Source organism: Pseudomyrmex gracilis, unplaced genomic scaffold (assembly GCF_002006095.1).
Source record: "Pseudomyrmex gracilis isolate BER0280 unplaced genomic scaffold, ASM200609v1 scaffold_160, whole genome shotgun sequence".
In the NCBI taxonomy this organism is placed as follows: Eukaryota; Metazoa; Arthropoda; class Insecta; order Hymenoptera; family Formicidae; genus Pseudomyrmex; species Pseudomyrmex gracilis.
Window position 1 is genome coordinate 192195 of NW_018020744.1, and position 16391 is coordinate 208585.

Consider the following 16391-nt stretch of genomic DNA (forward strand, 5'->3'; position numbering starts at 1 on the left):
CTATTGTGTTATTATCACAAATTTCTATTGCGATTGTAAGCCGGACATACAATCAATCGTCGCATTGGTCCGGTCCGATTTACGAATTGACCAATGCGATTGGATCCGTGATTGTGTATTTAAGCTACGATCGCAATCGTTAAATGTCGTTCTTTGGTAAGAGAAAGAAAACGAAGGAGGAGAGCAAACGTACTTGTTAACGTTGTGTTGTAGTTTCTGGTTGTAGGTTATGTTTCCGTAAATTTGGCGCCAAGTGGTTATATTTTTTTATGTTTCAATCTCGTGCCCGATGTTGTTGTGAATTAATCTTCACTTTTATAACTGAACAATTACAGATTTTTAACTTCGAACGCTCCATGATACAGTAATGGTTCGAAGAAAACCCGTGCCGAGGTAAATATATCGTTAATTCGCGCAATTTCTGAGAAAGTAATATTGGCTTTCTTCGCAATTTCGCCGTTTCCCCTTCATACGTTTGTATAATTGTATTTTCTGTATAAATTTTGTAGCATAGAATATATATGAGAAATTGCTGTTGAGTGATGACATATATGTATATGTAATCTTGTAATTGTGTGTTATTTTTGTATATAATAGAAAATAATCACAATACATTGAAAATGTCAGGTCGTTTCAGTCACGTTCTGGAGCTGACGATGCGGCAAAGAAAAACAAAGTGAGTAACATTAATACACAATTGCGGTTAACAGATTATACTTAAACTTATAAATGCACTATATGTATTTTATTTAATCTCATTCTCTGTGAAGCTTTGTTGTTGTGTGACACTTGATAAATATTTTTCAGACAGATGTATTAGTGAACAGAAGAAAGTCAGGAGTTAAAGCTTTGCAGGAAATCAGATATCTGAGAAAAACCACACACTTTCTCATACCCAAGTTACCTTTTGCTCGAGTAGTCAGAGAGATCATCATAGATTTATTTCCCAGGCAGGAAATTACCAAGTAAATAAATTATCTTTAAAATTTAAAAACAAAAAAGTTTTTACCGTTCTATTGAAGTACTGAACGATGATACAAGAAATATTATCTATTTTAAAATTATTCAAAAAGTTCTGGAATAACAATTGTATGGAGGTAGAAGTGATTTCAATGATGTCTAGAAATCTGTTAGATTAAGTCTGAGATTGTAGGTTGATATGATAAGAATTATTTCCTACAGGATACAGGCTTCTGCCCTAGAAGCTTTACAAGAGGCGGCAGAAATGTATCTTGTGCAATTCTTTGAAGATTCGGTGTTGTTGGCATTGCACGCAAAACGAGTTACTCTTATGCGAAACGACATGATTTTAATGCGTAGGTTGAGAGGTCGCAGTGACATTATCAACAGATAAAACTTTCTTTGTTTTATTTACACGTATGAAGTGCCTTAATAGTGTTAATATATTGACGATCTCGCTGGATTCGAAAATAAAGAGAGATATTTGTAAAATATATAAATCTTAGGTTTTCGTCTGTCATTGCAGGTAAACATTACATTTTGTCATGTTCTCTGTTTGATTGAATCGTTAGATATCAAAATTTCAAAGTAAGGATATATATTTTCAAAACTTAGGAGATAAAATCAAATTTTATATACAAATTAATTTAAATCTATTGATTAACTAGTTATGAAAGTAATTTGTAAAACACTAGTTATTTTATATTTTGTGTATTCTATGACGATATCCTTTGATTAACTTTTTGCGGTCTAACTTTTATCTGCACTTTGTTTCTTATTATACAAGTTTGTAAGATCCAATAGAATATGGGACGTATCAGTGTGTTTGAGATACAAAGAATATTGTCTCGAAATATTAATTAACAATAATACCGCAAATGGTTAAATGACGGATAATAATTGTAACCAAGAGAATTGGACGTAGTTTATCAAATTATATGCTAATGTTTTTTGTGAGAATAAAATAAAAATAAACAAAAAAAATAATGCTTCCTTATTAGTCGATTTTCAAACTCGGTTTTTGAGAGAGGAAAAAAGACTCTCTAGCAATATTTATGAGAACAAATAACAGCAAATTTCTTGTTTTGCTAAATAAAATTTATTTCTGAGAAACATTCAAACATTTCGATAAAATTCGTAACTTTACGAAACTTTGGTAAAATATACAGTTTTGCGAGAATCAGGCGGATTTCTTAAACTACACATAACGAAGCGTCGCCGATTTGATTCTCCTGGCGAGAGATATCGTATCGGACGATCGATTACGATAATAACAGTGTTAAAGAATAAAATATTGCGCGATCTGAAAAAAGAAACAGTCACGATTACATATCATGTGTCTTAGTTACTGAGCGCGTTTGCCGCACGCGCGCGATATTCTTTGTCGAAAATTCACACAATTTGTTTTTAGACACAAAAAAAAAATACCGAGACGCGTAATGGTCTACGATCGATTGAAAAACGATATAAATGTTACAAGAGTTGTGAGAAAATATGATTGAATTAAATAGTGTCAAGAAAAACGTTCAATTATCTTTTTGAAGATTTTCAAGAAAGAATGTCGACGAGTCGCGCGTCACTACTGAACTCCTTGTACACTTGTGTATGTGCGTGTATATATATATATATATACAACATTTCCAAGTGTTAGCTGCAATAAGAACAACCATGTTTCGCGACTGCGTGAACTACGCAAATCACACGCGTTTTGTTTTTTCTTGTAAACATTTTGTCTAAAAGAAAAGAACTGCCTAAAAAAATAGTATTACAAATATAACGATCTAGCCGCCTTTTACAATTCGTACGTTTGTTTTCTATATATATTAATTGTACAATATATATATATACAATATACAATATAATTCTACGAGAAAAAAAATACAATACAAAAAGGCACCTGAAAAAGCAGGCCAATTCCCGAGGCGTGTCTCGAGTTGAAAAATCTCGAAGACTTTTTTTATGAAGACACTTGTCGCATGCTTTTAGGCACAACATTTCGCTATATATACTTTCATGCTGCCTGTCATTGTACACGAAACGGATTTACGAAGTCCGCGCAATATTCAAAATACTCTTTCGCATCGCGAAATTAAATAAACAAGAAGAGAGAAACGAAGTAACTCAGAAAGATCGCCGAAGGCGATCGCTGAATACTTCTGCGAACAACGGTCTGAAAGACTGAAGACTCTCAAGTTTTGAATTAACTTCAATTTTTGAACGTATGTGTTTCACAAAACGAATATAATTTTTGAATGATTTTTTGGAATTTTAAAATTTACAATTTTTTTCAACTCTCTTTTGCACACGTTGTTTTTGCGTGTGCATATTTCTTTGTCATTTGTACGCGCACAGTCTCTTAGAGAATCTTTAAAAAAATTTGACCGTTGTTTATAAAAAAAGTTTGCAAGCTTTACTTCTTCTTACTTTAAATTGCGGAATTAAATAACAAAGAGTTTCTTCGCGCTCTACTTTTTCATAAATGACCGCACTTTGTTCACGCACTTGTCCATAAAGTTTCGTTTGCGTTTGGGTTCCGCGCCCGCCGGTAGTGATAACAGCGAACCTGGAGTCTTCGTGCGAGTTCTGGGCCCGCCGTAATCGTTCGACGAGACGCTCCCGTCAGAGTCTAACCCCGCACCACAACTTCTCGATGCTTTCAACAGCATCGTCGATCTGTCGTCGTCGTCGTAATCGTCGTTCTCGTCGCCGCCCTGCGCTATTAGCTTTTTCTGCATCGCCTGACTGGTTTTCTGCTCTTCTATCTGATGTTCCTGGTGTTGCTTGCTAGACATCGCTGACGATTGTCCGTCTGAACTGAAGTTTCGACTCGGTTTCAAAGGACGCGTTGACACAGTCTCTTTCTCACTCTCGTCCTTGTTAGAAGACGTTTGTATGACCTCCGTCTCGGATTTGGATTCAACGTCGAACATTTTTGGCTTCGTCCTGGGAGCGGGTTTGGGTTCGTCCTTGATGGTCTTGACTTCGACATTAGGCTTCTTTTGATTTTCTTCCAAAACAGGAACGGTTTTGTCCTCGCCCGAATTTGCCGGAGTACATTCCCGAGTCTTTTCACGCTGTTGTGTCTCTTGCTTTTCCCCATCGTCATTTTTCGTCGTGATGTCTTCGTCCAGCAGACCGTCCAGACTTCGCGATCTCGGTCTAGGAAGCGGTGGTCGTTGGACGATCGCGGAAGAAATCGGCGATTTTCGCTCTTGATCTTGCTGATCCAACAACTCCAACGAGCGGGAACGCGCCGATGGCGAAGGAGGTTGCCGCGGCGGTCTGCGTGGCACTGCCGGACTGTTGTTGACTCCCGCGTGTACGTACTTGAAACGCGGCGATGTCGGTGGCAGACCCATTAACCAACGAGACGGACTTGACGACTTTTTAAGCCTAAAAAATGAAAACAGTATTTGTTGGCGAGATTACGATTCCGATATTTTTCTTTGATCTTTTCTTTCTGAGATTAAATAAAAAGAGAAAAATAATTGGATTTTTATCTCTTTAAGTTTTCCATTTTTTATATCGAACACCGAAGTCTGATGGACACAGTTGCAACATGCGACTATAAATTTAACACGCTAATCGCATAACGACATCGTGTGAACATCTAAAGAAATATTTTCTTATATGTATACATGAATGTATTAAAAAAAAAAAACACCTTCACCTTTAAATTATAAAAAGCTTACAATAAACACATAAATAGGATTTATAAGAAACTTGTAAAAGTTAAAAGAGACACAAACGATAACAGGGCAATAAACAGGGACAAATATAATGCAAAGATGTGAAGGAAGCAAGAGAAGATAGTAACGTTTTGACATTGTTTAAACATCAATAAAAAGAATTTGTATCGCTGACTGACCTAGTCGTGATTGTCATTGAGCGATTCGCAATCTTGGCTGCGTGAAAACAAAAATTGATGTTACGTTAGTAGAGCTCGTCTCAAAATCAAATTGCAAAAATCGACTCGTTAACGATTGGCAAGAGAGTCCAATGACTTCTTAAGAATTCAAGCTAATGAATCACAAGGGCTCTTTTATAACACGATCTCGGTAATTATAAATTTCTCATCTCATTAGGCTCATCAAAACAAAGTCAGGATCGTGATCCTCCAAAGAGTTAATGAATTCTACGTTAGACTTTTTCCTCGACGTTAACGAATCGATTCGGTTGTCAAAAATCAATATTAGAGCTATGCTAAATTGCAACAGGGATAAACTACCTGCTCGATATGGCTGTGGGCGGGCCATCTAGTCAGTCTCGCCCGCCTGTAGAATCCTTGTCGCTGCCCCTGCTTTCGTTGCTGTGCATCCGCTGATAGTTGGGCGGCTGTCGTACATTCGTGCTGGCAGGTGTGCCCGGCTGGGTCACGTCCTTGGGCGCCATGCTGCGCGGAATTCCGCCAGAGAGCTCAGATCTCACAGGTATCTCGCCTCGCATAAACCTTTACGATTTTATAAAAAACAAAAACTTAAGTTACAAATATCTTCGGAAAAAATACAACGTTTAAAATGACGTTATTAAATAATTAAACCACTTTAAAAGGTAGTATCTATCGTGACTTTTTAACTATAAACAAGTTTGATTCAACAATTGATTTGCTTTACCTTTCTAATTTGTCTACGCAGGCATCTTGATAATCGTGAATCCAGCGAACACCGTTGAAGTGACACACCGCGCGCATGTCCTCGGGAAGTTCTTCAGGTTCCGGCCATTGGAAGTTGTCGATTATCGGGATGATGTTGCACTGCGATTGCAACGCGGCGACAATCTCCTGTAAGTACAATCGACGGCTCGAAGTGAAATATGCGACTTTTAACGATTTAACTAATAAAACACAAACAAAAAATCGCACAACTTTTCATTAGCTTTAACTTTAATTGAATAAAATATTTCCTATAAGATCTAGCAATTATGCGAATATACAGGGTTTTTGAACTCACTCTATGAACCCAGTCTTTGCACTCGCTGTCTTGTATACATCTCTCCAAAGCCTGGGGAGTTAGCACAAGGAGGAAATGTTTAGCTTGTCTGATGCTCTGTAACAGATTGTTGTCGAACTTGCCAGCCTCGAGTCTCTCGACATCAATGAACACCGAAAAACCGCGTAGCTGCAGGTGCACCTTCAATAAACTTGCCAGCTGTGAACCATTCGATCTGCGATAACTGACGAACACATCGAGCGACTTGTCAAGCGATTCCTCGCACGAACTGAACTGATTGTGTTGCATATTCTTGATAGCGTCGAGTATTCTCAGCCGGTGGATGCTGTTGGTGATGCCGCACTCGGTCAGCAGCTGATCCTCTGACAGATTGCGTATCGAGTCCTTGTCCACGCCGGCGTTTAACATGCTGTATGTATAGATCGAGAATTCCTGGCCGATGGACTGCAGAAAGCTGTTGAGGTTGCCAGTGTCGCGGCTGCTATAATCGGCCATCTTCTTCAGATTCTGCAGTTCGCGGGCGAACCTGCGACGCATGATGCCGTTTGTTAGGCCGATGTCCTCGCGCAGATTCTCTTCCGTTAGCTGCAATAAGAGATCACCATCCACTCGGCTCTCTACGAAGTTCGGAGCGACCTCGGCGAAACCGATTTGCTTCACCCATTCTCGAACATCTTCAGTAGACCACAAAGGTACCTGTTGGCTGAGTTTGTGCGGAATTTCTTCGCCGATCAATCTCAAGGCTTGGGCCGCGTACTTGGACGCGATCGCATTTGGACAACTGGCGACTTTCTTCAGCGGCTCAATAGCGCCGATCGTCCGGAAGATTTCGGTGTTGCCCTGTCGCTTCTTGATGCCCGCCTCCATGCAGAAGTGGAAGGCCGCGAGATTGCGGGCCTCTTCTCGCTTCGAGCTCAGCACCGGTACCAACCTCTCCAGCCAGTTCTTGCTTTGACCGTGAGCGTGCGCGAGATTCGACTTGGCAAACTCGTAAGGATTGTGCGACGTGACGAACGGTTCGACGAGATCGAGCGTACCGGATTTGAGAACCGCAGCTTCGATCTCCTTGTTGGCGACCAGCACGGCGATCGCCAGACAGGCGTAGTATTTAATATTGTCGTCGTTGTGGAAGGCCAACGGAAACAGCCACATTGGTACCTTACGTTTTATCATCGCTTCCTGATTCTCGGCGCCGCCGTATAGCGACAAATTCGCGAGCGCCCCGGCGCAGTGTCGCAGCGTCTCCACGTCGTTTTTCCGACACTCGAACAGTACCGCGTCCAAGCCGCCCAGCCTGATCACGTCGCTGCACGTACCTTCGCTGTGTTTGAACAGATGCTCGAGAATGCCGGTGCCGACGCGCGAGTGATCCACCGAGTTGGCGTTCTTCGTGCACACGCACGCAACGTTCACCACCTTCTCCAGACCGTTTTCAACCACATGAGCGCGGTTCTCTGTTGTCAAACATTGCTCTAATAATCTGGCCGACGAGAATTGCAGCTCGTGATTGTTCGCAATGCAGTTTGACATTAGTAGATCAAGACCACCGAGCGTTCTCAGAGTGTTGCACAAAGTATAACCCAACTCGTGGCCATGCGTTGGCACCGCCCAGGCCTTTCGAATGATTTCGTTCACCCTGTTCAACAGCTGCGGCGCCTTGGTGCTGCTCTTCCCGCTGTCCCCGCCCGCCTTCAATCGTTCCACGAAGCTGTCCAGCAGGTTGCAGTACTTGGAGATCGCGCAGTCCACATCCTGCGGATTCGACTTGGAGCACAGCAAATCCAGATCGTCCAGTGGCAAGGATAGCAGTTCGTCCTCGGCCGTTGGCGGTCGCATGCCGTTCATCAGTTGATTAACCGCACTCGCTGCGCTGATCATCGACGACTTGGATGAACTCACTCCCGACTTGGACGCGATCGTGATGCTCGATTGCGAACTCGACGCCATGTGTTTTTCGTGATTGAAGATGCCGCTCGACGTGACCGTCTGTCGTTGCTGCTGCGCCGCCATCGCTTTCTGCAAAGTACAAAAATATCTTCGATATTCGTCGAGAACTGACACTTCCGAGTGATCGAGAGAGACTTTTCTCGAGAGTAAAATACGGATTACACACACGTGTGTTTCAACAAACAGAAAAAGGTAAAAAAAAAAAATTAAAGTATGTTTTTTTTCAAGTTATAAAATGTCTAATTGTAAAACGTTACATTTCAGAACTCGTTTGTACCATTCGCGAGTCAAGACTGCACTTTCTCAACATCATCGCAATTTTCCAGACCGACGAAGAGCGTGCGAATTCGCGCGTTTTCCTCCTCACACGCGAATGTCTCGCGTGAGTTCGCTCTTTCGACTGCGGTCGGATCGCGAGTTCGCCGGCGTTTAAATCACCGCCCGTTGCATCGCGGATATATAGAAATGCGCTAAACGCCGACGTAATTTCTCGCGCGCCGAAAATACAGAGCCGGCCACCGGCGGCGGCTGCGTTCTCCACATCGTTAAGAATGACGATTTACGATTTTGAGCTGTCAGGAAAATCCGGTGGATTTTAATGCGCATTCTCTCTCCTTGATGGTACGCCAGAATTCCACGAATGTGTAATATAACCGAGCGTAGGAAACAACGCCTCGCGGTTTTCCTCGCGATGCAACGTAAAATTCAACAAAATCGCGGAAGAAAGAAAGAAAGATAATTGAGATGATTTGTTTACCTTCTCGGAAGTGAACGAATCACTTTGAAGTTTCATGGTGGACGCCGCCACGTTATTACTCTCCTGATGTGACAGGTCGCCAGCTTTCAAGCTTCTTTGTTCCTGCAAAAGAAAGGCAAACATAAAACTTCGCAACGTGCGATATATTTCTCTTATTTAAACTTTTTCTCAAAGTTCAATTAATTGCGACAAGCGCAAGAAATGTCAGCTTTTATGTTTTCTATTTATAAAAAAATTACTACACAATTGTGTGTAGCAAACAATCGTATCGTGATTCGCGAAGAATATGCTTTATCACTCACTACGCTGATAAGTTAAAATATCTATTGCACCACAGTAATTTGTTATCTATTGTAGCAATTAAGCGAATATTTTTCTCGCCCATCTAAAACGAATTCCCTTGGGACGGAAAATTCTTTTATATATATAATCCTTCTTTTATAATATCTTATTAATCCTAATCTCCATAAGAACTCGTCTATCAAATCCGATCGTTGCGCATCGGACACATTCGGTAGCGACACTCTGTTGTGGCGAACGTTCGACCGCGTTGCAGAGAATTAGCGCGTGTTATCGAAGGTCCAATTATGACGCGCTCGCTAATTTAACGATATAGCGCGAACAGCATCCCGCGTCGCGCAACTGTTGCACTGTGTTCGAAAAACGATTCGATCTTTTTCGACGGTCTGCCACAACACTAACGATCAATAAAACCAAGATACGCGCGGATCGTTCGTTCTCTCTGTCGCGATGATTGAACTGAAACGATCGAAATGTCGCGCGCGAGAAAACGCTTATCGCGCACTCAACAAATTATTCAATTAAATATCATTTGAGACACTTTTTTTTTACTGTACCATCACTGTTTTACGTAAGAAGAAAGAGAGAGAGAGAGAAAAAAAAGAAAACAATTTTGAATAATTACAAAGTTCAACCGTTAATTAACGATTGATCAATTGAGATTACTGACGATAGATATAAGTGCGCGTCGAGCGACCGGGATTGCGACAAATAGAATTAAATACCAATTATTGTGATATCTCGCGGATACACGTCGCGGGTTCTTATCGCTATCGCCGGCACGTATCAGCCTCTGCGACTCGCAGGCTCGTACTTTTCCCCGCGAGACTTCGCGACACAATGATCCGCATTGTGAAAAGCTCGTTGATCTCGCGCGCGTCTCGAACGTATCTCCTCTTCCTCTTCTCTCCTCTCTCCTCTCAATTTCCTCGTCGCTCTCTTGACGTATTCTTCTAAATATAATTCGAGCGTGTCGTCACGGACGCCTGTTACGCGACGTATTAAAAGTCTGATCCGTCGACGACTCTGTCGCTTTGCTAATTCGTGACGTCGCGATATAACGCGAACAAACACAATCGACGTTACAATCAAACCGGCGCGAGAGAAAACGCGCGTCGTCATGAAAGTTGCTCGACCGCACAGTCGCCGCACTCCGTCAAATACAATCTTCATGTTCTCTTCTTCTAAATTTGAGTCTTCACATAATAAATTTTAACACGAGCGAATATTTGAGAGACAATACTTTCGCTCAAGTATCAACTCAATCGCCACCTTTTGTGTTTAAACACGGTAGCGTGTGTGTGTGTGTGTGTGTGTGTGTGACATTTCGCAAATTCTTGAACGGCACACAAATCCGATTTTAAATGCGCGGTTTTGAGATCTGTCACCGGATATTTTCACGAACGCGTTTGAGTCAACGACGAGCACGAGAGTTTCGTGAGAGTATAAACTTACCATTCGCGAGTGTTCGAATTGTTTTCGATGCAACACGCCACGATGTATCGGCCACGGCGCGCTCATATTTCAATCGAAACTCAACATCACACTTGAAACGCGGAATCAGTGATTATTCTTCTCAATTGTTAAAAAATTAGAAAACACTTGAAAACAACTTGGCGTAAAAATACTTCTACTATTGAAAATAATTTGTTTAATTCGTTCTAAGCAAAAAACTTGTAAGAAAATACGCGCATATATAATTCGCATCTTCATTATGTAAATTAAAAAAAAAAAAAAATATTTAATTCTTCTAATTCTACTTCTCTAATATTAATTCAAATTCCTTAGCTAACGTCAAAAAAAAAAAAAAAGAAGAAAAATGTTTTCGATTGTTAAATTGAAATTACGTTTTCTGTACCAACTACAATCATGACGATGTGGATTGACAACGAGAGTCGTCGTAGCAGATCACACTTTGCGCGAGCGTGATGGTAGCGCGGCGCAAACTAATCTCAACTCGCGTTTAGACGCGATTCACTACCCCGCGAGAGTTTAATTTCGTTACGCCCACCGTGCGTACAATACGACGAGGTAGAGGAAGACGAAAGAGAGAGAGAGAGAGAAATAAGGAAGAGAGAGAGAAATGCATTCCGAGAGCGTCAATCACGTAATCGGCTTTTTAACGGCACACACTCGTATCATCTCCCGTTGCTACTATTTTTCGACCAGCCTAGAAATAGTGCGAGCGCGAATCACTCAACGCGAATGAATCGTCGTTCGTTTCGATTTCACACCCGCGCGGACAACATCAAAAACGTCAGGTGTTGCGCGAATCAAAATGCACGTTCTCAAGATTTTCACACGCTTGCGCTCTTGGCAGAATTTTCGCGATCTCATTAGCGATTTGTAACTGTGATGTGTGTCTGTAGAGTTTATTAAAAAAAATCGTAAAGTACTTAAAATATGGAATTTAAAGTCTGTATAAATTTGATACAAATCGCAAATATTATTTTTTTTTCCTCATAAAATCGATATCGAGAACAAATGTGTTTCCTGCAATCTCGTGTTTTCCAAGTCTGCGTAAATTGCTTATCGGTTTGTTTTTTATTGAACTCTTATCGTTGTAACGTTTTTTTTTATCGGTCAATAAAACGACCAACGATCACCTTTTCGTCCGCGACCTTGAAAACACCCGACGGAGTGTCAGTCTGGTTGGCAATTTAACCACACGGGCAATCCATTCGCGCTCTATTTCGGTTCTGCGACACTACAGAGAGACGTGTGTATCGGCGACACTCGGTAAAATTCGCAAAATTTTCTCGTCGTCATATTTTGGCACGGCTTTTCCACCAAAATCTGAACGATGATCTCACGCATCGCGTCACGTCGCGCCGCTGAATGAACGGCGAACCAAACAAACGAGTCTGACGACAAAACGCACGATTCTATTTTCACACCTTCATCCGAACCGTACACCCGAGACGACATCTCGGAAGTAGAAAGAAGATTTTCTCTCTTTCGACCGTGGAATGTTCGCAGATCCAGTTTTCAGAAGGAGAGACACAAAGCAGATCAAATATGTACACGAAGTGTGTCACAGTTCTCATTATTTATCTTTTTAAATTGTGGCGAGAAAAAAACAATAATGCAAACTGATCGGTTGGTTTTTGTTTTCGTGCGCATTTGAAACTCAGAACTCATTCGATTTCGTTGGCCGAAATTGTTTCGTTTACCGTTTGCGAGACACTTCCGTCCGAGATTTGAGAACGACGATGAGGTATCGTAGTATCTCTCGGAAACCTCGCACTTGGGAAGAAGCCCCGCGCCAATAACTTGGACAATTGTTGTCCCATGCAACGGCGGCATGCAACCAGAAGAAAAACCAAGACCGACCAAGCGACCGCCAACGAGAAGCGTTGCGAACAAACTGCCACTATGCGGGAACAGCGGATTATCGACCCGGGGGTTGCGACGACGACTTATTTTCGCACTCGGCCATCCCCGTGACTATTATCATTCACCATGGAAACGAAGAGTTTTCATAATAGAGAAGCAGAAAACTAGGACAAAATAGCTCGAGTCGAAAGAAATGTTAATAAAGAATCTAAATTATTCTTTGTCTTTAAAGAAAGGAATGTTTTTGATATTTTAGCGATTTCTTAATTGTGTGGGACATAAATAAGAAAACGCGTTTTAAAGTAAAATAAATAAATCGCTCGAAGTTCTAGGTGAACATACGTGAAAAACAGCCTTTAAAATCCATCTGGTACCTATATTCTGTGTCAACCGGCTGTCGAAGATCTTGTTGTTCTTTACTTAAGTCTAGCGACATCTATCGGAGAAGCTTGTAAGTCGCGATTGCTGCAAAGATAAGATGTATCGAGCTATGCATTTATCAGACACATCTCTGCAATCTACACAATGTGTCTCATTTTATAATTCGTCGTTAATTGCGAGCGTCTGATTAAAAAAAAAAAAAAAAAACCCCAAATATGGACTTTGAAATTACTTGGTAAACGATGCTTGTGCGACAAACATTTCGATCGTATATACAATAAACTCGTGCCGATTTCGCAAATTGGACGGAAAATGATCCGCAACAAAATTGCATACGTGCTGACAGTCATTTCATACGCGCGTCACAAGGCCGACACGTGGGGTCAAGGATATAGCGTGGCATGTTCGTCGAGAAAAAAAAAAAAAAAAAAAAAAAAAAAAAAAGCGCGTGTTCGAATTTCCTATTTTTTTCGTCAACATTCCTTTAAAAAAAAAAAAAAAAAAAAAAAAAGAAAAATTGTAATGGCCGAACACACCCACGAACGAAATATGGCACGCAATCGTCCCGGCGATTTTTCGTCCGAGTCGGACACGCATTTTTTCCCGCGTCTCAGGAAACACGACAATTTATCTTCTGTTCGCACTAGTCGAGCTCTTTTGTTGGCGAGTAAACCTACGCGCGAGTCACGCAAAGATGCCATCAGCGAGGAAAAGATTAGATTCCGTGTTCGGAAGATTATTCATTTTTTGTAATCAAGTTAAATTAATGCAAAGCGCAGCACTTTGTAGATTAAATATTTTTTTTCTCTCTCTCTGTGATAAGAGACTGGAATAATGGATGAACTATAGACGTGTATATTTTTTTATGCGATAACACTTTACACTTAAATAGTTTATCATTTACCGTTTTAACAAACTGGGTACAAATAAAAGAGCGTTTAAGATTTTAGTTTTACGAGACATCTCCGTAAATTTTTTTTTTTTATTACTATATTATTTCATTTGTCACATTTCTGCTTTGTAAGAGAAATTGGATAACGGATCTTCGTGAGATTAATCATCAGATTCGGAACGAAGCTGGCTCGATTTCTACCGGGTGACCCGAATCGCGTGTAGCGCGAGTAGCAGTTTTCGTTTCGTGATTTATTTACGTCCGACGCGGCGTGTCGTCGTCTAAATTTAGTCAAATTCAGCTAAGTCGACTACTACGTGACTTTTGAGTCAGCAGCATACGGATTTTTGAACGCGAGCCAGACCAACACTCCTCATCCCGGTGCCGGAGAGCGACACGGTGTCTCACGATTACTTACACACGAGGGCTACACTCTCCGAAACTTTCCGCCTGTCGCGATTGTGCGTATACCTCGCGCGTCTCTTTTGCGAAATCAACGCCTTGGCCGATAGTCAAGGTCGAGATTTGCGGTAGCTATCTCGGATGCACACACATACGAGAAAGCGCAACTGTCGACGACGCGCGCGTTTACTTCGCAAAAAAAAAACACGACGGTTTCTGAAAGACGAAGCTGCGAAGAGACCCGAGAGAATTCAATTTCAAGCAAAATTCGACCGATTCTGACGCGATTTTTTTTTTAATACTTCTATTCGCGTCTGCATTTAATATAATTTTTTGACGTTGAATTCTCGAACGTCTAACATCACTTTTTTCTATCTACGAAAGTTTTTAATTTTTATTGCATTGTGTATCTTCGTTAAAAATTTGTCTTGTTATCAGAAATATCGGGTGTAAAATAAATTCTCGTCCGCGGTGTATTTACGAAATTACACGGTTTTCATTTCAGCGAGACACGCGACACAACACAACTGAGGAAAACGCAAACGTACGCGCGTGTCAACGACCCCCTCAATAGTGCCTTAACTCGCGAGTTTCTGCACGCCGCACTTCGTGCCAAATTATTCGAGCCGCACCCACCCAGAGCCTTCTTCTCGATCCTTTTGTCCCCCGAACGAGAAAGATCAGGCTACGAGAGAGAGAGGAAGAGAGAGAGAGAGAAAGAGAAAACGCGGACGCCTCAAAAGACGACACCAAAAGGGAACCTTGAGAAATTCTCTTCTTTGTTTTTTTCTCACTCACGCCGCAATTTTTAATTCAAAGCACTTCTACAAACGCGCGTGTCTTTCTACTTACGAAGTTCGAGGACGATTTCACGCGACTTCTCGCGTGTTTACATTGCGGCAGTAAAACTCACGAAGAGATATCTAATTGTTTCGCGACTGCCGCGTGCAAAGTTCAAAGTGTGTGTTTACAGTTTTTGCGTTTTATTTTACGCGAGGTTATTTTTAATTACACGAAACCGTTACTCACCCTCGCGGCAGCGATGCTCTTTTCCGCCGAGACGCCGTCGAGCTCGACGCGCGCTCTCGCCGCCGTCGCGGCGCTCTCCTCCTTGTACGAGACGTCGCCCGTTTGCAGGGCCCTCATCTCGGCGCTGTTCGCCGTCGCTTTCTCGGCGCTAAATCCATCCGTAACGACCTGAATAAAAACAAAGAATCGATAATTAGAAGAGAAAAAAATCAGAATGAAAAACAGAGTTTTATTTTAGACAATCCGCGTGTCCTAGTTTGAATCCGACGTTTTTTTCTACGCGCGATAGTTGCGGATAGACAGTCCTTGACCTAGACTACCCGGAGGAAGCCGCACCTTGGTAGCCAAACATCCGCTGCGCGTCTAACATCGTCGACGAGCGAATGTAACGTCTATCGAAAGTGACGTGGCGCTCGGCAAATCAGAACTCGAGTTATATTCGTGCCGTATTTTTATCAAATATATATTTGTAAACACACGCGTTAGTTCATATGTTAAGAGCAAACATCGATGGCACACAGGCAAATTCATGAAATTTTGTTTTCGCTATTATCGCATAGTTTAGTTGTCCTTTACAAATAAGACACGATTTTATTTCAATAATCGTTGTATCAATTTTAGATTTTAATCGTTGTAATTGTTTTACGGATTATATATGCGTGAAACTATTGAGAATACAAAAACAAATTCTCGAAGAATATCTAACATATGCGAGAAAAATCACCTTCGTCTTGGAAGCGCTCGTCATCTTCTTCTGCTCGAATTTCATGGTTTCCTGACCAGCAGGTAAATTCGCTATGTTCGGTATGTTTATCGGTGGGCTTATGCCGTGATGAAGATTGTTCAAAGAATTCAGAGAACTCAATTGAGACGGGGAACCGCCTGTCAGTGTGACAGCATCGCTGACAGGTGGCGGCGAGTCCGAGTCCGGAAATGTCACAAGCGGTTCTGTGAGATCGGTCTCTTCCGGTCCATTGCCGTCTCTGCAACATGGGGAAAAAAAAAAACAAAAAAATGTTGTGAAAGAGACAATTTGGAGAAGCGACACAGAGAAATTGAGTCGAGCGCGATAAAATACGAATAATTTGAATTTACTTTCATGTTTTAAATCGTAAAAAAGAGATCGTCAGTTTTATCGCAAAAATTGGTTTATTTGTCGCTGTGACACAATTGTGAGATTATCTCGCATTTCATCGGGATACGTAAAATACGCGCGATATGTGAGCAATATGTTAAAAATAATCCGAGCGTTTCGAAAATAGCGCGAATTGTTATGTATACAAAATGTCCACCGACTCTCGGAGCTTTTAAAGTTACGCAAGTCTTTGTAGTTACGAAGTCTCTGAACACGTGTTTGAAGTTTGAAAAAAAAAAAAAAAAAAAAAAAAAAAAAAAAAAAAAAAAAAGGAAGTGAATCACCGAGCTTTTAATAACTTTT

The 16391-nt window shown here is 41.3% G+C and overlaps 2 protein-coding genes across 11 annotated transcripts in view; one reads left to right on the top strand and one right to left on the bottom strand.

Annotated features, from left to right (window-relative positions):
- Window positions 1–91: 91 nt before the first annotated feature.
- LOC109857463 (histone H3.3-like) lies at window positions 92–1938 on the top strand. Its single transcript, XM_020433771.1, has 4 exons — window positions 92–393; window positions 628–676; window positions 808–965; window positions 1183–1938. Exons 1-4 carry the CDS (start codon window positions 368–370, stop codon window positions 1352–1354), a joined length of 405 nt encoding a protein of 134 aa, XP_020289360.1. The 5' UTR covers window positions 92–367; the 3' UTR covers window positions 1355–1938.
- A 79-nt stretch (window positions 1939–2017) lies between these two features.
- The window catches only part of LOC109857461 (sterile alpha and TIR motif-containing protein 1), a 71445-nt gene continuing 57071 nt past the window's right edge, over window positions 2018–16391 (bottom strand). For 8 of the 10 annotated variants that reach the window (XR_002250501.1, XR_002250499.1, XR_002250500.1 and 5 more), the window contains 8 exons: window positions 15678–15936; window positions 14954–15121; window positions 8614–8715; window positions 5910–7925; window positions 5574–5740; window positions 5189–5410; window positions 4829–4865; window positions 4303–4353 (listed from right to left, as the gene is read on the bottom strand). Coding sequence is in view for 2 of the 10 variants with exons in the window: in XM_020433769.1 (XP_020289358.1) it covers window positions 3426–4353; window positions 4829–4865; window positions 5235–5410; window positions 5574–5740; window positions 5910–7925; window positions 8614–8715; window positions 14954–15121; window positions 15678–15936 (3853 nt within the window). In the remaining 8 variants the exon portion in view is untranslated. Of the gene's footprint in view, window positions 4354–4828; window positions 4866–5188; window positions 5411–5573; window positions 5741–5909; window positions 7926–8613; window positions 8716–14953; window positions 15122–15677; window positions 15937–16391 lie in introns of all 10 variants that reach the window. The other 2 variants (XM_020433769.1, XM_020433767.1) reach the window with 2 other exon arrangements.